This window comes from Garra rufa, chromosome 12, assembly GCF_049309525.1.
Source record: "Garra rufa chromosome 12, GarRuf1.0, whole genome shotgun sequence".
Lineage (NCBI taxonomy): Eukaryota > Metazoa > Chordata > Actinopteri > Cypriniformes > Cyprinidae > Garra > Garra rufa.
In genome coordinates this window covers 15,454,459-15,479,405 of record NC_133372.1, presented here as the reverse complement: position 1 = coordinate 15,479,405, position 24,947 = coordinate 15,454,459, and the positions used below count along the sequence as shown (strand labels likewise).

At 43.5% G+C, this 24,947-nt stretch overlaps 1 protein-coding gene across 1 annotated transcript in view; it reads left to right on the top strand.

The window, feature by feature from the left end:
• Window positions 1-848: 848 nt before the first annotated feature.
• tns1a (tensin 1a) overlaps window positions 849-24,947 on the top strand; it is a 68,565-nt gene continuing 44,466 nt past the window's right edge. The window contains exons 1-16 of the mRNA XM_073852516.1: window positions 849-974; window positions 5,992-6,072; window positions 7,012-7,064; window positions 7,509-7,680; window positions 9,176-9,226; window positions 9,359-9,481; window positions 10,909-10,973; window positions 11,307-11,390; window positions 17,830-17,942; window positions 18,058-18,118; window positions 19,332-19,407; window positions 19,547-19,676; window positions 19,769-19,834; window positions 20,969-21,615; window positions 22,096-22,381; window positions 22,529-22,639. Of these exons, the coding sequence (XP_073708617.1) occupies window positions 909-974; window positions 5,992-6,072; window positions 7,012-7,064; window positions 7,509-7,680; window positions 9,176-9,226; window positions 9,359-9,481; window positions 10,909-10,973; window positions 11,307-11,390; window positions 17,830-17,942; window positions 18,058-18,118; window positions 19,332-19,407; window positions 19,547-19,676; window positions 19,769-19,834; window positions 20,969-21,615; window positions 22,096-22,381; window positions 22,529-22,639 (2,185 nt within the window). The 5' untranslated portion in view covers window positions 849-908. The remainder of the gene's footprint in view (window positions 975-5,991; window positions 6,073-7,011; window positions 7,065-7,508; window positions 7,681-9,175; window positions 9,227-9,358; window positions 9,482-10,908; window positions 10,974-11,306; window positions 11,391-17,829; window positions 17,943-18,057; window positions 18,119-19,331; window positions 19,408-19,546; window positions 19,677-19,768; window positions 19,835-20,968; window positions 21,616-22,095; window positions 22,382-22,528; window positions 22,640-24,947) is intronic.

The window sequence follows — 24,947 nt, the reverse complement described above, 5'->3', positions numbered from 1 at the left end:
TCATCAGGCATTATGGTAAAAGACTCTGTTGTTATTCTGGGAAAAGTAGAGTGCAAAACTATTAAATAAATTGTTTAATTGTGGCCAGTGTGTACAGTGTAAAACTTAAATAAAATGTTAGGTTTTTGTAAATTCTCTGAATAAAAGATCAACAGGATTACAATGCAGATTTATTTTCACAGGCTTCTTTGTTTTTATTTACCAAGGGTGCCAATGATAGATAGATAGATAGGTAGGTAGATAGATAGATAGATAGATAGATAGATAGATAGATAGATAGATAGATAGATAGATAGATAGATAGATAGATAGATAGATAGATAGATAGATAGATAGATAGATAGATAGATAGATAGATAGATAGATTTGCTCTTTAAAAAAATCACTTACATGATTCATGTAGATCTGAAGAACTGTCACATTAGCAGAACTTCAGCCATATCTATTGACATTATGACATAAATTTCATGCTATTTTCATATTTTTTGTCATTTATATATTTTGTTATGAAGTAAAAGTGCCTCACTTCAGAAAAACTCACTGCTTTTAGGTTGCTGCAAATTTGCCGCAAATTACCAATAAGTTAGCCGCAAAGAAATGTTTTTGCAAGGGACATGCTATTTACACTGTAAATAGTGTTACAGTCTAAATAGTGGTAGATACTGTTTGCACCAAACCTAAAAACAAATAGAACCTTCTTTGCATTAAGTACAAAAGTGTAAATAGAAGCAATAGGATATTTGTAACAGTGGGCAAAGATAAATTGGCCATGGGTACTTACACCTGGCTTCTACAACACACAAATCAGATTATCTTTATAAAGACCTTTTATAGAATGGATTGGTACAGTAAAAGTAATTGACTGTTGAAATTGAACCTTGAATTTAATAGTTCTTTGATTACATTTAATGCATTTTTTCTTTCCCTTTTCTGCAGCGTGCAAGTTGTCCTGCCATAAGAAATGTGAGGTAAAGGTAAATGTGGATTTTTTTCCTCTTTTCTCTTTCTTTCTTTCTTTCTTTCTTTCTTTCTTTCTTTCTTTCTTTCTTTCTTTCTTTGTAAGAGGAAGATCACAGAAGGATATCTTAGTATTCTCTATCTAGCTGTGTATCATACTAGATTTTGACATGATGGATTTTCTTTATGCTTTTTATTCCAATGACCTTTACTGACCTCTGTGTATTAGAATCACACTGAATCACACTGCTTTTTTCCCAGGGTTAGGAAACCCTGCTCCACTTTTGCAGGGTTAACCACACATTGTGATGCCAAATGTGAAACAATGCAGTGTTAGAATGTTACACCTAGATGCTCACAGACATCCCATCAGAATCTAAACAGCATGTCTTATATCACAAGCTTTGTAGAGTCACAGAAGCTGTATATTGTGAAACGGCCAAGGTGGATTTACGTGTCGACATTTTTACTCACCGACACGAAAGTGTGAGACAAGATGGTAATTTAAACCATTCGCACACTATATTTATTCAATCATGGTTGCTGATGCTGCAGATATGCAAATGAGAACTTTAGGGATGAGCAGTGTGAAACCTGTGGTTTAAAATGACCAAATTTTGTGTGTGCTTTTTTTTGGTTTTTGATTGCTTCCTGTCCCCCCTTGCACTATGAACATACAGTACCTGTTGTTAAATTATTATGCATTGAGCAGGGTGATCGCTCCCTTGAGGCACATGTAGATGAATTCCTCGACATAGCCCATTAGTCAGCCTTCCCGGACAACTGCCTCTGCTCATTTTTGATTGGTGGACTTAACAACGCCACAAGGCCAAGGTATCTGGAAAGGGCCCTTGAGGGAGCTTCCCCAAATTTGTGGAGTGAGTGCTGGTATCATGTGGATCACTCAGACGCGACGACATCAACACCAGCCCTACTCCCGAACCAGTGCCCAGCCAGAATTGATTAGACTGTGAGGAGCAGCAGCGTGAGCCCACCCTTAAACAGAGAACCCGACTTTGTTGCAATGTATGAGTCAGTGCCAACAGGAGCAATGGAGAAGAACATCGCAGCAGAGCCAAAGTTATGCATGTCTGACCAGGTCTACCCAAACCATGTCGTTTTGTTCCAGTCCTTCTGTTTCTTCTCAGTCCCTTCTCCAGCCCTCAGCCACTCCTGAAACCTAGTCCTCACTGTCTCCATTAGCTCCTCAGTTCTTCTTCAGCCTCCTCTCAGTGGCACAGCAACACCTTGGGCCTTCATGCGAGCCAGCACCTCCTGAGTGTAGGGATTCCTTGGCTCTTCGTCCGACCTCAGATCCCGTCATTCTAACTAGGTCAGTTGCTCTGACTCCTCCTCCTCTGCTTCTTCCTCCCTCAACTCCAGCAGCAACTATCGCACTTTCAGCTCTGCCAGGCTTCCTCAGACCATCAGCTCCACCTGGGTCAGATATTGCCTCAACATCGCCATGGCTCCATCGCTACATTTGGCTCTGTCCTCCCTCAAGCTCCATCTCTGCCCTTGGTTGCTTCAGCTCCACTTCAGCCCTCCGGTACCCCACTTCGATCACAGGGGGTCGTCTCTGTCTCCACTAAGGGTTCCTCCTCTATTGGTTCAGCCACCTTCGCTCTTCCTCACTCCTCCACCTGAGTCTGGACATTGTTTTGCATTTGCACCATTTCCCTGCCTGTGTTTCTCATCATGGTTACCTATATGATAGGTCATTTCATTCAGCTGTGTTGCCAGTAGTCACCACATTTGAACTGTGTACTTGACATCACGTGACATTCTACTCAAAGCTGAATGATGTGTTTCTATGGCAACACTATCAATGCCAAAGCCTTCACCTGCTCCAGAACTCGTAATTACAGCTTGTTAGCTTGGGATGTTCTGAGAGTTATGACTTGGACCAGTGACTGCTGTACCACCTGACCTGCTCTACTTAGCGCTAAGTCTAAGGACATGGAAATCTATGAGTAAAATGTAATGTGTTGTCATCTTGGAATTACGGTAATTATGACATGGCGCGAACATTAAGTTCTCTGTTGGCCCAGTCTTGTGAGTGCTTCTTTGTGTTTGTACTACCTGTGTGACCTATTAAAAACTTTTAGAATCTAAAAGTGCTGTTGATTGAGATTAAATTGTATTAAACTCTAAGGCCCGGTTTCACAGACAGGGCTTAGACTAAGCCAGGATTAGGCCATAGTTCAATTAGGACATTTAAGTAATTTTTATAAACATGCTTAGAAAAAAACATTACTGGTGTGCATCTTGAGACAAAACAAAGGCATTGATATATTTTAAGATCAATCAGTGCAGTTTTGTTTCAGTTGAAACAGCTCAGACTTACATTTTAGTCTAGGACTAGGTTTAAGCCTTGTCTGTGAAACCGGGGGGAAATCATATGTGTATCAGTGAGTGCATGCCATGTTTTTTTTTTCTTTGCTGCAATAATTGAGATTTTTGCAAGTTTTATCAACATGTTTATTTAAAATTTGCTCACTAGCAAACTAGCAGGCATCAGTGTTGATAAGTTGGTGGGCAGTGCATCTGCATTTTAACTGAGGCCTTTAAGACATGTTAGTAAAATATACTTAGATATTTTGTTCTTGGTTGTTTTCAGGCATTGTTAATAAATGCATCACTATCAGTGATCGGACCTATCCCCTGCTGACCACATTAGATGTTTGCCTGATTCTATTAGTGACATAACATGCTAGCAAAAATATTATAAAAAACAATAATTAAGCTAATCTGAAGAATTATCATTCCTGTATTTTAAAAGGTATGGGGGAATGGCACTAGCAATGACAAGATCATTGATTCAACATCCAGCAAATGCATGAATTTAAAAAAACAAAATGCACCTTGAATGCACTTATGTTGCTTTGCATAAAAGTATCTACAAAAACTTCAATAAAAGTTCCTTAAATGTCTTTAAAGGAATGTAAGCTATGCGTGGGTAATGTGGGTTAGGATTTAAGGGATGTATCAACAGTGTAACTATAAATGTAATTAAAGAAAATAATTACAGATGTAATTACATGAAATATATTTTTGTAAATGTAAGTACAATGTAAAAATATGTACACAATAAGTGCATTGTATAAAATTATTCATTTTAATGTAAGTACATAATAATTAAGGTTATCTAAAATAAAGTGGGACCGTTCAACCTAGTATTTCTCTTCAACTACAAGATAAAAATGTAGAGATCTGTATGGAATCAAACTATATGAGGCCCCACTAACGTTCATCGTCACATGCACCACTGGGTATGACAAGGTCGTAAACATTGGTCAGCAGGTGTTGTGTACAGAGGAAGAGAGAGAAAGAGGGGTGCATGTATACTCTTTACCAGACAGATTGCTCCACATGGAAAATGGAGCAGCGCCAGCAGGAATATGGATCTGTTTCAGAAATCCTTGAAAAAGAACATTTGGGAGATCAATACGATTTACATTTGGGTAGATGTGAAATGTTTGTATTATGAACTTGTGACACTCAACACACATTTTGGTTTAAATAACAAAATATTTTAATGTATACATTTGTAATGGATTTTATTTTTGTCTTTGTTTTTAATAAATTGCTAATATAATGTGTTATTTACTGTGTTAATTTGTATGTATTGCCTTTTCTTTTTACAGTTAATTGATTAAAGTAAAGCAGACTTGTATCTGGTAGTTTGAAAGAATATTTTAGTTTTGTTTTGTTTTATTTGTAGGGCACCCTAAAGATCCAAATGATGTTCAATGATGGGGATGAGTTTTTTTCTAGTATTTCCAGGCATAGCCATCATGACTGGACCAGGGTGTCCAGGATTTCCAAGCTACCAAAATCTAGACTTGTTATAACCCAATGTCCATTCAGATGATTTTCTCACCCAGATCTATATGTTGGTGTCATGCTTGGGCCTCATGGGCATTCGAGACTGTAGAAATCAACTCTTTGCTCAGCCCCTCAGCAGTCAGCATTCTGTCTGCACAAGAAGTGCCCTCCAGGAGAGCTTTTTCTAATGGCCCTCTCTGGGAAAATGTTTACTTCAGTCCCCATGATCCCAAGCCTGTGCTGCCTCTGCCATTTCTACTGCTTGACTAGTTCATTCAAGGATGCTGGGTTCCCATAGCCTACCTCTGTGACCATGGGAATGAGCACATGAGCTTTCCTACTATCACTGAGGCAGAAAAGATTCCAGGTGCATTCCCTAGTCGCTACCTGCCGAAAGAGAAGTTGTTACTCATCTTTCTAGTGGTTCACCATGGGTTATATCTCCCTCCAGTGATAATGCAGATTGTTCACAGGTGCTTTCAGTAATGCAGCTCCACCCTCAGACAAGTGCTGAAATGTGCAAGAACCAATTTCTTTGGTAAAGGCAACTACTATGTGCCGTCCACATGTGCAATGACTTCTCGCAACGAAGGGACCTCTAAGGACATCTAATTTATTTTGAATGAAGTGGCAACTTCTAGTGACATGCGAGAATGACGTGTGCAGTGACATCAGACAGTTAATAAAAGTTTAATTTCATGCAACTGAAGAGCAGTTTTCGGGAGCGACAACCAAGGAGTGAGCTCACATGTCACCCATCTTAAATGTAGGCAAGACAGAACTGAGATGGAGAAGCAATTTAGGTGTTCTATAAGATTTTTCTGTAACCACATCCATAAATCCATGGATAAAATGGTGAGGTGGTCTTAGTGAGTTTGATTCATGCATTGATAGTTCATACTGATGATTTAATAAGGAAATGAGAAGTTTAGCACATTTGCAGTTGATATTTGTCTGTCATAGTTCAACAAGCGAGGTTAAACACAAAAGAAGATACAATGTTGGTAACCAAACAATTGACAGTAGCCTTTATACTGTGGAAGTCAATATCTCTGTAGATCTCTTGACTGTATATGTGTACATGTTATGTCTCTGTATATTGTATTCTATCAAACAAGGTATAGAGCAAGGAAAGTTGTTAAATATATAACTGCTGCATTAAGTCTGAATTTTTCTCCTTCTATCTCCTCCTCTTTATGTCTGCAGGTAGCCACAGCCTGTGAATCTACAGCTACTACAACGAATACAACAAATACAAATACAACTACTACAACTAACTACAATCAGGTAAGATCAATCAGGTAAGAATCAAATAAACTGCCCAGAAGTCTAAAAATGTCTAAAAAAGTGTTGTTGTTGTTGTTGTTGTTGTTGTTGTTGTTGTTGTTGTTGTTGTTGTTGTTGTTGTAGTTTTTCAGCACACAGTTCCAAAGTTTTTAGCAAAAACATAACTTTGATTATTACAGTGTTTTTTTGCAGTTGTATTATACATTTGTATTGGTGGTAACATTTTATAACAGTTTTAAGGTTTTCTTTAATTTATGGTATTGTGCCCCTTGAGTTATAGCAAGGAATTTGAGTTATATCAAGGAAAATTGCTGAAGTTTGGTCTCCAGATGTCTAAAAGAATAGGTCATGTCTGCATTTTATATTTATTAGACTTTGAAAATATGTATGCAAGGAACAAATAAAGATGTTAAATGAGACTATGTGTGTGTGTGTGTGTGTGTGTGTGTGTGTGTGTGTGTGCGTGCGTGCGTGCGTGCGTGCGTGCGTGCGTGCGTGCGTGTGTGTGTGTGTGTGTGTGATGTGTGTACCTGGTATTCATCACATTGTGGGGACCAAATGTCCCCACAAGGATAGGAATACCAGTAGATTTTGACCTTGTGGGGACATTTCTCAGGTCCCCATGAGGAAACAGGCTTATAAATCATGCACAATGAGTTTTTTTAAGGAAGTAAAAGTGTGCACAATCTCCTGTGAGGGCTAGGTTTAGGTGTAGGGTAGGTTTAGGGTGATAGAAAGTACGGTTTGTACAGTATAAAAACCATTACACCTATGGAATGTCCCCATAAAACATGTAAACCCAACATGTGTGTGTGTGTGTGTGTGTGTGTGTGTGTGTGTGTGTGTGTGTGTGTGTGTGTGTGTGTGTGTGTGTGTGTGTGTGTGTGTGTGTGTGTGTGTGTGTGTGTGTGTGTGTGTGTGTTTTCTACCATCCTCTAGAACCAGGGAATCACAAAGTCTCCCAATTTGGATACAAAACGAAGACCATCCAGGTATGCATGCTAATATGCACTGACATCACATCCTGGAGATCTTTAGAGTAATAACTACTATAAATCATTTTATCTGTGCATTAAATGTTATGGAATGCTGGCTAGTAGACTTTATTTGTGCCTGTATAATCTGGATATTTGTCTTTTGGTATAATTGGATCACATTATAGCAGATATTTCAAAAGATTAATTAGAATAAAGTAATGTTTAATTGTGATTAAACTCGAGATGATTCCACACGTGTTTGGCGTGTGTGTTTGTGAAGTAATAAGCTATGTCTGGTACTGTATCAACTCTTATATGACCTGTATAACTTTAGTTACACCTAGAATTAACATGCCATTGTGCAAATTATCAAATTAAACAGGCAGAATAAGATTCACAATCAGGCTAGCATCTTCTTTAATTCAATGTGTAGTATTTGTTATTTCTCTTCCATCTAAGGACCCTAAGTTTGATGCAAAAAATGGAGGAAAATAATGAAGTGGACTTGGTCTACATCACAGAACGCATGATTGCACTGTCATTTCCTGGTGGAACAGAGGAGAAGAAATACAGTGTACACCTGAGGGATGTGACCAGCATGCTCCGTTCTAAACACCAGCAGCACTATCTAGTAAGGATTCTCCAAAATTCAGAGCAACTAACAGTCCCAAAAAAAATCCTTTAAAAGTGTTTTAGCAGATTGGATTGGATGAAAATTAACTGGTCATTATGTAATGTGATGTGATGTAATGTAATATGTTAAAGGGTTAGTTCACCCAAAAATTAAAATTAGCCCATTGGCACTCATCTTCCAGGCATCCTAGGTGAATAAAGACCTCCTGTAGCAAATCAATTTTTGTAAGAAAATATCCATATTTTAAAACTTAATAATCACTTTAATCTAGCTTGTGCCAACTGCTTGTACACAGAAGCCCTTCTAGGTGGATGATGTAGGAAATCAGAGTTGCGCATGCACCGGGTCTCGCACCAACCAAAGTTTGTTTACAGGAGCAAAGCAAGCAAAATGTTCTTATTTTAGCAAAGGAAAACCAGTCTCTTGGCTTATATCGAAATCCTCTGACATTTTTCTTCACAAATCCTCGTTTTATACATCTAATTCGTGACCGGTGCTGTGTTTACCTATCTCCATGGCTTCTGTTACTTCTGAGCGGCACATGCGCACATCAAGCGTCATCTGGCCGGAGCTGCTTCCATGAACAAGCTGTTGGCGCAAGCTAGATTAAAGTGATTATTACGTTTTAAATATGCATATTTTTCTTACAAAAATGCATAGATTCACTACAGGAGGCCTTTATTTACCCCGTGTGAGGCACTTTTTATTATAGATGGATGCACATTATTGGACTTGTTTTGGACTGATGAAGAGAAACACCTGCCCATGCAATTCTACAGTTTGTTAATGCCAGGATAATTTTTAATATAACTTTGATTGGATTCATCTGAAGTCATATACACCTAGGATGCCTGGAGGGTGAGTAAATAATGGGCTAATTTTAATTTTTGGGTGAACTAACCATTTAAATTCTAGGGCACCTCCATCTGTGAAGTTATACTATATGGGTAACTTAGACTTAGTTGCTTAGTCTTAAACTTAAAAGAAAAAACCTAAGCAAGAGACTCACTAGAAGAAAGTTACAATGAATAAAGCCAGACAATAGCTAAAAAACATTTAGACTTAAATACAAGGGAAATATCATTCACTTAATCAACCAAAAGACATGAGCTTTGTCCAAAATCACCTTTATTCCCTTATAGTGTACCATTTTAAGTGTCTTGTTTAGTGGTATCTAAAACCAGAGTAAAGATTATCTAGAGCACACTATGAATCACATAGTTCACACCACAGTAAGCAGTTTATAACCCATGTATACTCAATGGCTAGGGAATATAGCACTGTTAAGGTCACATAATATTTCAAATGATTTAGTTTAACCGCAATAAACTGTGATACATTATTTTCTTGCTCCATCCATTCTGTAAATGCAAGTCCTTGATTGAGCAGGGTTTTCTTGCATATTTACTTCACAGATAATGTTATTGCTTTGACTCTTTTGGCAAAGGTGAAGGTGCAACTGATGTTTAAAGTTTTTTATTTTCAATTTCAGCTGCTTAATCTTAGTGAACGGAGGCATGACATCACCAAGCAGAACCCAAGGGTAAGTTAGTTAGCTAGTTAGTTAGTTAGGTTTTTTTTTTCCATTTATTCCTATTTATTTTCTGATTTATTTACCAGTTCCTTTCAGCTTGTAATCTTAAAGCTGATTTATGCATGTGTGCATTTATGACAGGTGCTGGACTTTGGTTGGCCCGAACATCATGCTCCTGCACTAGATAAAATTTGCAGTATCTGTAAAGCCATGGACACCTGGCTTAATGCAGACCCTCACAATGTGGTGGTACTGCACAACAAGGTAATAATCATATTGCTTCTGGCCTTGGGCACCCAAATCTCCACCTCCTTCACGTTGCATGACTGACCAGACTGTTAAATTGGTTAAATTGTTTTGAATAAGTAACAGAAAACATATGTTGCTATGACCAGGGCCATCTTTAGGGCAAACGCGATTGCGAAAGGACCGAGGGGGGCCATGGGATGGCCCTGGCCATGACTTATTGATTTTATAATTTTTTACATGTTGTACAACTGGAACTGAATTTAAAGCTGCAGTCCATAACTTTTTTGGTTAAAAATTATACGAAATAAATTTTTGAGCAAGTACATAACCATCTCTTTACTTTTACAGATTAATGTTTTCTAGTTTGAGTGGTACTGGTAAAAATTAGCAGAAAAATTCAAGTATGCCGCCATAAAATTACGTCACGTCTGTAAACATAAAAAAGGCTATCGTTTATAGCCTTATAATTATAGTTCATAATTAATTATAGCTTATAGTTTATATATCCACAGCAGCTGGAATAATTACATTTATCATTTTGATGGTGGAATGATGTGCATCTGGTATATAACCAGAGCAGTATAACAGTAATAATAATTTGCACAATTTGATGTGATATGAACCAAGTGATCGTTATATTTAATCACCAATGGTAACGTAATTTATTGTAATGCTTTTTTCCTCAGTTGGTCAAAACAAAAGTGGCAGACCTGTTACTTACTTGTTCAGATGATAATATCTGGTGAAAATATTTATTTGGGTAATTTATTCCAAGACATATGCTAGAATCTGTGATTCTGAAGTACATCCGTGCTGGACCCGTTCCGGTGCGCAGATCACGTAATAAAGTTAATTCTGCAAATAACTGCAATTGCAGGCTTCATCACAGAGATGGCGACAAAGAGGCAAAACTTATGGACTGCAGCTTTAAAATGTAGACACAGCTACTTATCTTATCATCTCAGTAATCAGAGAACTGTTTTCTACACACCTGTTTTCAAGTTAAGGTATAGAAGACAATGATGACCAGTTCATTTGTATCTTATCCTGCATGTATGGCACATGTAATTGGAGCAAAATATTCTGGTTCAAGTGATCCAAACCAACATATTTCAAATGTTGTAATTTGTGCCATACAAGCAACAGCCACTGAGATGAATAGGAAATATCAGGTTGGAAAATGAATGGTGTCCATTCAGAGCACTTTTAATAAAAGAAATAGTTCACCAAAATGTAAATGGCATCATCATTTATTCACCCTCAACCTGTATGCATTTCTGTCTTCTACAGAACACAAAAGAAGATATTTTGACAAACAGTGGACCCAATTCACCCAGCTTTGCATTGGGGGCATTGCCTTTGTAAACAAAGAGTCTGACTAAAATGCCAAAATGAAAGTGCCTGCTTTGTTTTTCTTAATAATTTGGCAACATTTCTTGCAGGGAAACTGGGGGAGAACCGGTGTTGTAGTGGGTGCATATATGCACTACAGTAACTTATCTTCCAGGTAGGATATGTCTATTGTACATAGTGGTGTATTTAAGATACATTAGAGAAGATCATGTATTTGTGCAGAGTGTTTACATTTACATTTCAAATTTGCACATAACATACCTGTACATACTAAATTGTCTATTTGTATATTGTATTTTTGCTATTTAATACATTGTCTATATTTTATATTTGTATTATTCTTTTTATTATCTGTGTCTTGTCTTGTAACTGTTATTCTGTTGCCCTGTGAAGCTTCTGGAACTCAAAAAAAAATTCATTGTATGTGTAAATAAATAAAACTCATTCTTATTCTGATTCTGATTATGTTTTGTATTCACATTTTCAGTGCTGACCAGGCATTGGACCGGTTTGCCATGAAGCGTTTTTATGAAGATAAAGCCATGCCCATGGGCCAGCCTTCCCAGAAGAGGTCAGCAATGCACCAAAATATCAATTTTTACACTGAAAAAGATTATTTTGATTTTAAATGGTTTTTATTTATTTATTTATTTATTGTGAGAAATGGTTCAGTTTGCTTCAGATATCTGTGAATCACATCTTTTCTTATTGCAAAGTCAATGAGTCAATGTGTTTGCAGTTTGGGAAATGAACCAGCAGGTGCTACCAAAGTACATGTGCTAAAACTGGAATTGCAGTGGAACATAAAAAGATGTTCCTGATAATTAGAGTTAAAACTAGTCATTTGTCAACCAGTATGAATAACAATTGATAATACTCACATTTTCTAAAATATAAGTGACATTTGAGTAAATTATGGACCAATTTGGAGTTTAAGTAAGGGGAAGATATATATCACGGGTGGCGATTGTCGGTCATAGAGAGCTACAGCCCTCCAGAGTTTTGCTTCAACACTAATCAAACACACCTGAACAATCTAATCAAGGTCTAAAGGGGTACTAGGGCTGTATCCGAAATCGTCCCCTATACCCTATTCACTGTTCCCTACATTGGTCCACTCATACAGTTCACTTGAATGAGTGAATGAAAACAAGTGAGTGAATTCGGACACTAAGTGCACCAGAAGGACTGTCGCTTTTGCATAGTTTGCTTGCTGTTTAATAATCATTTGAAACAGGCAGTTCCAGTAGTAAGATTAAAGAATTTATCAATTTACAACAAATTTGTACCTGTGTTGTATGCTGTATTATGCCAAGGACGAGCACGTTGTAAAATGAACGTATGGATGATTCAGCTGCGGGTGCCATCTTCAAGTGAGACGCGGGAATTCAATCGGCGCGCAACTCTCATTATGGGTTATCTCTGGCCATTGAGGTTTGAATTGGATTGAATGAGTGCACTCGAGAATGTCCACTAGGGTTTAGAACACCACTTAAAATGGCTGTCCCCTCAAATGGTGCCCTATTTGAGGGTATAGGGGGCGATTTCGGATACAGCTCGGGAAGTTTTTTATTAGAGTTGGAGTTGAACTCTGCTGGACTGTGGCTCTCCAGGACCAGAGTTCACCACTCCTGATATATATCATATACAAATATTTTCTCTTAATGGCTCCAAAATGCACTTAAGCATTAAAATGTTCATCACTGATGTTAAAATCACTGATCTCACATTATCACAGTTTATTTAAAAAGTAATAATAAAATACTTTGCTGAACAATTACCAAGCAATGCTTAATTTTATTCAGTCTGTGGTGTAAAAAGGTTCATATTAGCATTTAAAGAAAAAACACTTGAGCAAAACATGGTCAGGTCGAAGTGTTTGAATAATTTTTGGTCCCAGATTTTTATACATTTTACTGGTAGTCCACTGTATGAAGAATTTTTGGGTATAATAGGTCACATTTTATTTTATTTTGCTGTTCTCACTTGCATAAATGAATGTCTAGGTTACGAAGGTAACCCTCGTTCCCTGAAGGAGGGAACGGAGACGTTACATTGGGAATCGCTTGCGAGTCCAATCGTCTCTGAGCCTTATTCAAAAGGCCAATGAAAATTGGCGAGTGGCATTTGCATGCCAAGCCACGCCCCGTATATACGGGTATATAAGATGGCGGCATGCAGCCAGTCAGTCAGGTTTTTGAAGAAGAGCCGGATCGAGCCGGCGTCAGCGCGACGTCAGGTCGTGGCAGGGGAATGTAACGTCTCCATTCCCTCCTTCAGGGAACGAGGGTTACCTTCGTAACCTAGACATTCCCCTTCAGTCGAATCACTTCGACGTTACATTGGGAACTTAGACCCATGGAAACGGCCACGACCCTGACGCCGCGTTACGCACAACCCACGTGCTGGCAAGCGGACGTGTCAGCAGATGGAAATTGTAACGTAACCTTACCAACGCCCTGAGGCCCAATAAGGGGGCCTTACAGGGATGCCAGAGTACTGAAGCATGGGTTGGGGGGGCGGAGCACATGAGGTATTCACATGTGGAATAAGAATAATTCAATATATCCATAAGGCTTTAGGGATACACGAGAGAAACAGCGGTCTCCTCCGCTGGATAAAAATAAAGATAAGCCACAACCTGCGGGGCGAAGGAGACCCAGGCAGGATCACAGTCAGGGGATACCCCGCATCAGGGTTCACCGGAGGGAACATTCTGGGAATTAGCGCACGGATACGCGTGGGAATGGCGCAGCAAGCCGACACCAGCCATCCTCCCGCTCACCTGAAGTCTTAAGTTAAGACACGGGAGGATACGGCCTCTACGCGAAGGTTGTAGAACCTAGCTATTTTCCAAGGAGGGGCTGCCGCGAGGGAAATGAGTTCTGGAAACCAGGTCCGGGTGGGCCAATATGGCACAACCAGCAAGACCTTCTCCTCGTCCTCCCTGATCTTGCACAGGGTCTGTGCAAGGAGGCTCACTGGGGGAAAGGCGTACTTGAGCCCCGGAGGCCAGCTGTGTGCCAGGGCGTCTCTGCCGAGGGGAGCCTGGGTCAGAGAGAAAAAGAGCTGGCAGTGGGAGGTTTCGGGAGAGGCGAACAGATCTATCTGAGCCTGGCCGAAACGACTCCAAATCAGCTGGACTGACTCGCCATTCTCCAGGGTGGGTGGACTGCCATGAAAGCTGATCTGCTGCACGGTTGAGTTCCCCTGGAATGTGAACGGCACGTAGCGATTTCAGCCACGTTTGACTCCAGAGGAGCAGACGGCGGGCGAGTTGTGACATGCGAGGTGAGCGATGGCCGCCCTGGCGATTGATATACGCCACAGTCGCGGTGCTGTCGGTGTGAACAAGCACGTGCTTTTGACGCAGCGTCGATTGGAAGCGACGAAGGGCCAGAAGCACAGTCAACAACTCGAGGCAATTGATGTGCCACTGCAGCTGAGGTCCTGTCCAGGAGCCCGAGGCTGCTTGCCCGTTGCATACAGCACCCCAACCCGTGGTGGAGGCATCCGTGTACACCACGACATGCCTGGAAACCTGCCCCAAGGGAACTCCGGCCCGAAGGAAGACAGGGTCTGACCACAGGCTGAAAAGGCGGCGACACTGCGGGGAAATGCCAATCCGAAGTGTGCCACGGTGCCATGCCCGTCTTGGAACTCGATCGTGTAACCAGCGCTAAAGCGGTCTCATATGAAGCAAGCCCAGCGGCGTGACCGCGGCCGCGGCTGCCATATGCCCCAGGAGCCTCTGAAAAATCTTGAGAGGGACCGCCGTCTTGTGTCTGAATAAGTCCAGACATCTCAGCACTGACTGCGCACGCTCGTTTGTGAGGCGGGCTGTCATGTTGATCGTGTCCAGCTCCACACCGAGAAAAGAGATCCTCTGCACTGGGGAGAGTTTGCTCTTCTCTCGGTTGACCTGAAGGCCCAGATGGCTGAGGTGCCGAAGCACCAGGTCCCTCTGCTCGCACAACAGGTCTCGCGAGTGAGCTACAAGGAGCCAGTCGTCGAGATAGTTGAGGATGCGAAACCCCGACTGCCAAAGAGGGGTCAGGGCCGCTTCCGCGACCTTGGTAAAGACGCGGGGAGAGAGGGACAGGCCAAATGGGAGAACCTTGTACTGATACGCTCGACCTTCGAAGGCAAACCGGAGAAAGGGTCTGTGATGAGGAAGGATTGAGACGTGAAAGTACGCGTCCTTCAGGTCGATGGCCGCAAACCAATCCTGGGGGCGAATGCAAGTTAGCATGCGCTTCGTAGTGAGCATCTTGAACGGCAGCCTGAGAAGGGACCGATTCAGAGCTCTGAGATACAGGATGGGTCTTAACCCACCGCTCTTTTTGGGCACGATGAAGTAGGGACTGTAGAACCCTGACTTCATCTCGGCTGGAGGGACTGGCTCGATTGCGTCCTTCGCCAGTAGGACTGCAACCTCCGCACGCAGGACAGCGGCATGCGTGTCCGAACGGACAATAGTGAAATGGACACCTCTGTACCTGGGCGGACGCCTGGCGAATTGAATCGCATAGCCGAGACGTACCGTCCGTATCAACCACCGCGAGGGGTTGGGAAGCTGAAGCCAAGCCTTCAACCGGCTCGCTAGCGGTATCAAGGGAACGTTGACCGACGTGACCGCGGTGGGGCAGCCTGGAGGGGCGGGGGGAAGGGGACTGACCCCAGAGAACAGAAGGTTCTGGGGGAGAGTCTGGGTACGAGAAGCATCGCTTACCTTCTTCCCTGGTTCCCGCGCTGGCGATATCAGGCTCCGAGTCCGATGCCGAGGAGTGTAAGTTCTGCTTGAGAAGGGAACTCGGGGCCGAGGCCCCAGAGGTGAGGAAATTTGCTCTTTCTGTGAAAATGTGGGTACCGCAGACCCATGGGCCGGCGGCGATGTTAGTGTGCACAGAAGCTCCCGGCCCTCCACCGGGAGTGGGGAAGTCGATGTCACTGTTTCCCGAAGAGCAATCTCCACCACCTCTGGGTTACCCGCATCAGGGACGTTTCGCAGGTTTCTTGCGAGAAGTTTTGGCTGGTCCCTGAGAGGCGGGCGGCGCCGCTCTCCTGCGGCCTGCTCTGCGCCGGGTAGCCAACCTGGCTTCGTGAACCTCGGCGGGGGAAGGAGCTGGAGCTGTCTTACTTGCCGCAGGGGGGCGCCCTCGGCGACGGGCAGGCGGAGGCGGGGCCACCGGCGGCGGGATGGTAGCTTCGCGGCGGGGCAGGATATGCTTGATGGCCTCCGTCTGCTTCTGGACTGCCGAGAATTGCTGGGCGAAATCCTCGACAGTGTCGCCGAACAGGCCGCTCTGGGAGATGGGAGCGTCGAGAAACCGAGCTTTGCCATCTGCCATCTGAGCCAGATTAAGCCATAGGTGTCGCTCCTGGACCATGGCCGTGGACATCACCTGACCAAGAGACCGCGCCGTGACCTTCGTCGCTCAAAGGGCGAAGTTGGTGGTGGCGCGGAGTTCCTGCATCATGTCTTGATCAGGACCACCCTCGTGCAGTTGTTTCAGTGCCTGTGCCTGGTAGACCTGTAAGGTGGCCATGGCGTGCAGGGCGGAGGCAGCCTGTCCAGCAGCGCGATATACGCGGCCCGCGAGAGCGGACGAACGCTCACACGCCCTGGAGGGTAGATGCGGCCGGTCCCGCCAGGCGGCAGCGCCACGCGGACATGGAAATGGACCGCGACAGCGCGCTCAACCTGGGGAACCGACTCGTATCCCCGGGCTGCCCCGCCATCGAGGATGGCGAGGGAGGAGGAGCTGGGGCGAAGGCGAGATGAAAAAGGCGCCCGCCAGGTTTTAATAAGCTCCTCATGCACCTCCGGAAAGTCGCCAAGCCTAGAGGGATCAGCCGGAGGCGCATGAGAGACCTCCAGACCGATCCCCCTGGCGGCTCGGAGGAACATAGCCGATAGTTCAGCGTCCATGTCAGATGGGGCAGCAACCACAGAGGGGCGCTGGCCCGCCGAGATGTCCGCTTCCCCATCAGACTCACCCTCTGACGCAGCGACAGACATCTCTTCTTCCGGTGGAGCGCCAAAGGAGGTGCTCGGCCCGGAATCCGGGGAAGCATACTGCTCTGGCCACTCGACAGGACCACACCGAGGTGCAGACGGCCACTGGGCTTTGGGGGCCGGCGGCACGTTCTGCACAGTAACCCGTAAGTCCCCCTGATGCCTCGCCACGGCGGCCGAAAAGCATTGACGGCTTAACGACGAGCCGCAGGGCACCGAGGGGAGCCGTCTCGCAAAAGAACGGCAGTTCTTGAGCGTGATCATGGTCATGCGTTCGCAGTGAACGCACGAACCATCCGTGAACGCTGCCTCAGCATGCTCTAAGCCCAGGCATGTGAGGCAGTGTTCATGTCCATCCTCAGAAGTGAGGAAACTGCCGCATCCAGCAGCGCACGGCCGGAAAACCATTCTGAAAAGAACGTTTTACACAGCCGTGAGAAATTGCTCTTAGTCCCGGTCTGCCCAGGGAGGAACCGCAGCGCTTCTGTGCGCTCTGAGGGGCTCGCTCACTGGAGCGCAGGAGGCTTCTTGATGGCCGTAAAAACGGCCGCCCGCAGGATACCGCTGACGGCTGCCAAAACACTCTTTTAGATGGAATATATCTCTTTTAGATGGCAGCACGTCAGCGGAGAAGAGCTCAGGAACGTGAAGATCTTTTTTGAAGAATCAGGCTCGAGCAGAATGGCTCTGAAAGCAAAAGTCTGACTGACTGGCTGCATGCCGCCATCTTATATACCCGTATGTACGGGGCGTGGCTTGGCATGCAAATGCCACTCGCCAATTTTCATTGGCCTTTTGAATAAGGCTCAGAGACGATTGGACTCGCAAGCGATTCCCAATGTAACGTCGAAGTGATTCGACTGAAGGGGAACTATAGTGTCCTGCACAAAAATATTAAAAATTATATCTGGAGTCTGAATAATTTTTCTTTGACTGTATATTGTGTTGTTTCCCACATCTTTCCCTTCCATAATGCTGTGTGTATGTATAGATATGTGCATTACTTCGCTGGGCTCCTTTCTGGCCACATAAAAATCAACAACAAGCCCCTGTTCCTTCACCATGTCATCATGCATGGCATCCCTAATTTTGAGTCTAAAGGAGGTAAGTGTACACAATGCCACACATTCAATTCATCAGTACATTTTTATGTTTATGCATTTTTTACTTTGCCGAGTACAAGCAACTGTAAAATCAGTGATGTGCTGTACTATGTCAGGTTGCCGACCCTTCCTCAAAATCTATCAAGCGATGCAGCCAGTGTACACATCTGGAATTTAGTAAGTGAATTGCTTCCTTGTGTGCATGTTGAATAGTTTCAATACGTAAAGAATTGTGACCTACTGTACGATTGTCATCACTGTACATTCTGCCAGTTACGTGTTTTTATTATTGAAAGTAGTTACGTTTAGGGTATCTATGGGGTTAGGTTCTCAAAAATAAAAATGTATAAATGTTAAATATAAGTAATTCTTATTGATATCAAGCTGAAAGTCTGCATGCTGTTTGTTGTATTAGTATCTGTGTGTGAGAGTCTGGTATAACATCTGTTGCCCTCTTGTTAAGGGATTAACCCATCTTAATCTGCACCTGTGTATGTGCGCATTTGTGTGTGTGTGTGTGTGTGTGTGTGTGTGTGTGTGTGTGTGTGTGTGTGTGTGTGTGTGTGTGTGTGTGTGTGTGTACCTGGTATTCATCACGTTGTGGGGACCAAATGTCCCCACAAGGATAGGAATACCAGTAGATTTTGACCTTGGGGGGACATTTCTCAGGTCCCCATGAGGAAACAGGCTTATAAATCATGCACAATGAGTTTTTTTGATGAAGTAAAAGTGTGCACAATCTCCTGTGAGGGCTAGGTTTAGGTGTAGGGTAGGTGTAGGGCGATAGAAAGTACGGTTTGTACAGTATAAAAACCATTACGCCTATGGAATGTCCCCATAAAACATGTAAACCCAACGTGTGTGTGTGTGTGTGTGTGTGTGTGTGTGTGTGTGTGTGTGTGTGTGTGTGTGTGTGTGTGTGTGTGTGTGTGTGTGCGTGTGTGTGTGTGTGTGTGTGTGTGTGTGTGTGTGTGTGTGTGTGTGTGTGTGTGTGTGTGTGTGTGTGCGGAGGAGGAGGTTGGCAGATACAGTGACAATGCCAAGGCTGCAGTTCTATTTTATTTATTTTTTTACAGGGTCTTTTACACTTTCTACCCTGGCCAAAATGGATTCTCAAATAATTTTCTCATCTCACCCTTACGTCAAACAATTCTCTGTCCATCTCTTTTTCTATCTGTGCTTTTGTGGCATTAATATAACACCAGACATTCCACTGCTGCTAGTTAAATAGTTAAATTTTCATGTTCTTGTTCAGTAGATGATAATATTTTAATAAGCTAGTCATCCATTTAGGCATAGTCTGTATAATTCAGCATCGCGACAGCTTGAAGTATGCCTGTAATAACCCCATCCATCATTTTTCTTTTCCCCTCCCCACTGTGTTTTACAGTAACGTTCAAGGCGACAGCCATACAAGCATCTGTATCACCATTGAGCCTGGCCTGCTGCTAAAAGGAGATATACTGGTAGGAAGTACAATATTGACACAGCAGGATGGTAAAAATATTGACACTGAAATTAAAATAGATGAGCAAGAATCCTTTAATTCTTTTTCAAATTGTCTTCCATTGTGTTCTGCCTGTTTGCATATAATTCATCCTGAAGCTGAAATGTTATCACAAGCGTTATCAAAACCCCAGTAGGGATGTGATCTTCAGAGTGCAGTTCCACACATGTGCATTACACAATTTAGCTCTGGTCTTCACTAAAAATGACCTTGATGAGACATTTAAAGGTTAGTGTGTATTTGTCTTTTGCTGATTTATGTTTATTTTTAATTATGGATGAGACAGCATGCAGACTAATCACAAATATGTGATTTAGCAGATGAGAGATTTCCTGAATATGGGAAGGTGGAGTTTATCTTTTCATTTGGTCCAGAGAAAATCAAAGGTAAGCGTATACCGTTGAGTTCAAAAGTTTACATCCCCCTTTCAGAATCTGCAAAATGTTAACTATTTTAACAAAATAAGAGGAATCATACAAAATGCATGTTATTGTTTATTTAGTAATGACCTAAATAATATATTTCACATTAAAGATGTTTACATAGTCCACTAGAGAAAATAATAGTTACATTTATAAAAATGACCCTATTTAAAAGTTTACATGCCCTTGAATCTTAATACTGTGTTTTTACCCAAATGGTCCACATATTGTTTAGTGATAGTTGTTCATGAGTCCCTTGCCTGCTGTTCTTCAGAAAAATCTTTCAGGTCCCACAAATTCTTTGGTTTTCCAGCATTTTTGTGTATTTGAACCCTAAGTCATTCTAACAATGACTGTATGATTTTGAGAACCATCTTTTCTCACTGGGGCAACTGAGCGACTTATATGCAACTATTACAGAAGGTTCAAATGCTCACTGATGCCCCAGAAGGAAAAACCATGCATTAAGGGGGAAAAACTTTTTAAAGATCAGGGTAAATGTAACTTATTTTGTTTCATGGGAAACATGTAACTATATTCTGTAGCTTTTGAAGTGTAGTACTAAATACATTTTTTAAAAAAATGATATTTAGGCAAAATAAGAAAAATATGCACATCTCCATTCTGTTCAAAAGTTTTAGGCTTTTAGTGCGTAAATTTTCCTTCTGAAGCATCAGTGAGTGTTTGAACCTTCTGTAATAGTTGCATATGAGTTCATCAGTTATCCTCAGTGAAAAGATGGATCTCAAAATCATACAGTCATTGTTAGAAAGAGCTCAACACTGAAAAATCAAAAAAATTGTGAGACCTGAAGGATTTATCTGAAGAACAGCAGGCGGTTTAACTGTTCAGGACAAACAAGGGACTCATGAACAACTATCACTAAGTGATGTTTTGTTAACAAATTTTGGGAGGAGTTCGCGCAGATAATTAACACGGCCAATTCACCATCAGCAATCACACTCCCTATCCAATCACTATAGTCCCTTTAAATAGCCAAGCAGTCCTACCTTCACTTATCTCTGATTTTCAGCATTGGCACTCCCAATCGCCGCAACATGTCCGAGATTCACTCGTCCTCCGAGGATTATTCCTCAGATACAGACAATCCTGCAGCTCCTCCAGACTCCATCCAGGTCGCCGCTCAGGCCACCAGCGCTCCGCAGGATCCACCAATCGAGCCCGCGGCTGCATCACGGGGCCGCAGGCCCTCACGCACCGCCGCTGCTCGCACTCCGAGACGCCAGCTTACGCCGTCTCCACCACCTTCCAGACGTCGGGCATCTTCCCCTGCGTCCTCTTACGCTTCAGCCTTCTCCTGCGCCCCAGCCAAGGAAAAATGGACCGTAGCCGAGATCCGCAAGGTGCTCACCAGCGCCGTTTTTCCACGCCGTTCCTCCAAATCGGATCTCCTCGCCCTCTATTCATCTCTCCAACCGCAGGAAAAGCCTAAATCTACCCCTCCCTCCAGGGCCCCCTACTCCACGTCAGGACGCAGCAGCACGAGCTTGCCCACTCCAGCGGCCGATTCCCATCCGCAACCCTTGCCTCTCCTTTCTCTCCCCTTCTCATGGCCCGCAGCACCGCCTTCCGCTCATAGCACGAGCATTCCCCCGCTCATGCCACAAGCACCGGTGCCCCCTATTCCCCCTCTCTTCCCCCCTCCCTTTTCCGTCCCAGGAGACGGCCGCAGCTCAGGCTTACCGCCACTATCAGTCCCTGCAGCCACTTTCCCTCCTCCCCAGGCCCGTCCTCCCTTCTCATTGGCCTCAGCCACACCCCTTCCAGCCCCGCCAAACGCTTTAGCGCAGGAACCTCCCCCAGTTCCCAACTCCATCAGGACCCAGATACTAGCAGAAATTCAGATCACTGGCTCCAGAGGCGGACCCGCTCCCAACCCCAGTCCCTCCTTATTCAGAACTGATATTCCCGTAAACCACCTCCTAAGGCCTCTTCTCGAAGCATCCATCAACTCCATTCTCCAAGCAGTCTCCCCTAGGACTCTCCAATCCTATCTTACAGCATGGAAATGCTTTAAAACTTTCCACTCCGCCTACAGTTTACCTTTCCCCGATTTTTCCCTGCTCACTGTCACCTCATTTATCTCCCATCTCAACTCCAATAAAAACCTCCAAGCCAGTTCCATTAAAGGATACCTAAGCGGAGTCCAGTTTTTCCACAAACTGTTATACGGCTCGCCTTCACCCCATATTTCCAATTCTCAGACATCCCTCCTCATCAAAGGTATACAAAAAACCCAGCCCAGCCGCCCAGACCCCAGACAACCCATCACCCTAAAGATCCTGACCAAATGCATCTCCACCCTCCTTAAAGGTTACCATTCCATTCATACCGCCCGCACATTAGATGCAATGTTTATCCTGGCTTTTTTCGGTTTCCTCAGATGTTCTGAGCTCACCATTACATCTAGCTTCAACCCAGCTATCCACCCTACCATCTCCGATCTAGCAGTTCTAGACGGCGAAACCATCTCTTACTTCATAAAGCAAAGTAAGACAGACCAAACTAAGAAAGGCCATTATATATATAAATATATCTTTAACCTTCAATCATCCCTCAAACCTTTCCAAACCCTCCTAGCTTTCCTTCAGTTCAGAAAATCCCAATCCAGACTCCCCTCCGACGCTCTCTTTATAGGTGATTCCAACCGCCCTGCCACACGCTTCTGGTTCCAAAAGCACCTCAAATCCATTTTGCTTCTCTCTGGCACCCCAGCGGACAATTTCTCCAGCCATTTATTCCGCATAGGTGCAGCAACCACAGCCGCCCAAAATGGCCTCTCCCAACAGCAGATCCAAGCGCTCGGCCGGTGGTCATCAGAAGCTTTCAAGAGCTACATCCGATCAGACCGCGCCTTCATCAAAGAAACCCATCAAACCCTAATCAGCCAACCCGTTTTAGCCCCCGTCCACGCCATCTCTAGCCCGCTTCATCCATCCCCTCCGCGTCCTACTCCCATGGGACCTCCCGCTGCCACGGCAGCGCCCGCTCCGCCTATTTTTTCCTTTACGCGCAGCAATGCACGCCCCCGCTTTTTCCCTCACACGCAGCAATGCTGGCTCCTGTTGAAGCCCCCGCTTATTTCCCTACGCGCAGCAATGCGCGCCCCCGCTGGAGCCCCCCGCTTATTCCCCCTATGCACAGCAGTGCTCGCCCCCGCTTTTCCTCTCACGCTCAGCAACGCATGGCTCCTGTTGAAGCCCCCGCTTATTTCCCTACACGCAGCAACGCGCGCCCCCACTGGAGCCCCCCGCTTATTCCCCTTACGCACAGCAGTGCTCGCCCCCGCTTTTCCTTTCACGCTCAGCAACGCATGGCTCCTGTTGAAGCCCCCGCTTATTCCCTATACGCGCAGCAATGCAAAGCCCCGCTGCAGCCACCGCCTTTTTTCCCCACGCAACAGCAATGCTCGCTCCCTCGAGAGCACCATTCATAATTCCCACCTGCCTCAAGTTTCACTCCCGCAAAATGCTTTCTTCTTTATCTACCCCAACAATGCCCGCAGAAGCTCCTCCCATACTCTGTCTACTTCTAAACGTCCAGCATCCCTTCAGCCAAGTTAAGCTATTTTTGGGGGGTTATCTGGCTGCTGTCCTGCAGTTATTTGCACTTTGGGGGAGCGCTATTGGGTTCGGGCCAAATGCCGAGCTCGGACCCCTCTCCCTGGGCAGGGGGAGTGCCCCGGGCTCGGGAATGACTACCGAGCCCGGAGCCCTCTCCCGGACAGCACGCCAAACACGCTTAACTTTTACGCCGTTTATTATATGTAAGAGCGAACTTGTGAAACAAAAAAAAAAAAGCACAGCAGTGGATCATTCAGGTAAGAACACAGTATTAAAAGTATAGTTCACCCAAAAATGAGAAATTGTTTGTTTGTTTGTTTTGTTTGTTTAAAAAAAAAAAAAAGTTTTGAAAATTTGATGTTTATCTGCTTACCTTCAGGGCATCCAAGATGTAGGTGACTTTGTTTCTTCAGTAGAACACAAATGAAGATGTAACTCAAACCGTTGCAGTCTGTCAGTCATTTAATGGCAGTCAATGGTTACCAAATCTTTAAGAGTAAAAAAAAAAAACATACACAGACCAAACCAAATTAAACCCTGCAGCTTGTGATGATATTTTGCAGTCTTAAGACACAAAATGATCGGTCTGTGCAAAAAACTAGGGATGCACCGATACGAATCGGCCGATCATGCTTGCGCGTTTTGTCAGTAAAGCCGGTTCTGTAATTAGCGGTAAATGCCATCAGGTGCGTGATTTCACGTTGAGTATATACGGCTCAACGTGAAATCACGCACCTGATGGCATTTACCGCTGATTACAGAACTGGCTTTACTGACAAAACGCGCAAGTGATCGGCCGATACGTATCGGTGCATCCCTACAAAAAAACTGAACAGTATTTATATCATTATTTACGTCTGATCTATCGGAACATTCTGCTCTCCAAATCACGCTCACCCAGCTGGCACGTGATGTGCGTATATGTCACTTATTGTTACATAGTGCATATTGGCCTCTCAAAATTGTAATTACTTGTGCTTTTCCGATTCTGGCAAACGATTAAAAACAAAAAGATTATGTTTTCGCAGGTATTGTCTGTGTATGTTTTTTTCTACTCTTAAAAATTTGGTAACCATTGACTGCTATTATATGACTGACTGCAACGGTTTGAGTTTAAAATCTTTGTTTGTGTTCTACTGAAGAAACAAAGTCACCTACATCTTGGATGCCCTGGGGGTAAGCAGATAAACATCACATTTTCATTTTTGGGTGAACTATCCCTTTAAAAATCACAGGGATGTAAACTTTTGAACAGGGTCATTTTTATAAATGTAACTTTTTTTTGTGAACTATATGTAAACATCTTTTATTATGAAATATCTTAATCCGGTCAGTACTAAATAAAAAAAATAACATGCATTTGTAAAATAATAAAAATTTTGCCGATTCTGAAAGGGGGGTGTAAACTTTTGACCTCAACTGTATTACCAAAACTGTAAAATCTTCTATCATCTAAAAGAGATATGATTTTGATGAGATGAGCATGTTTCAAG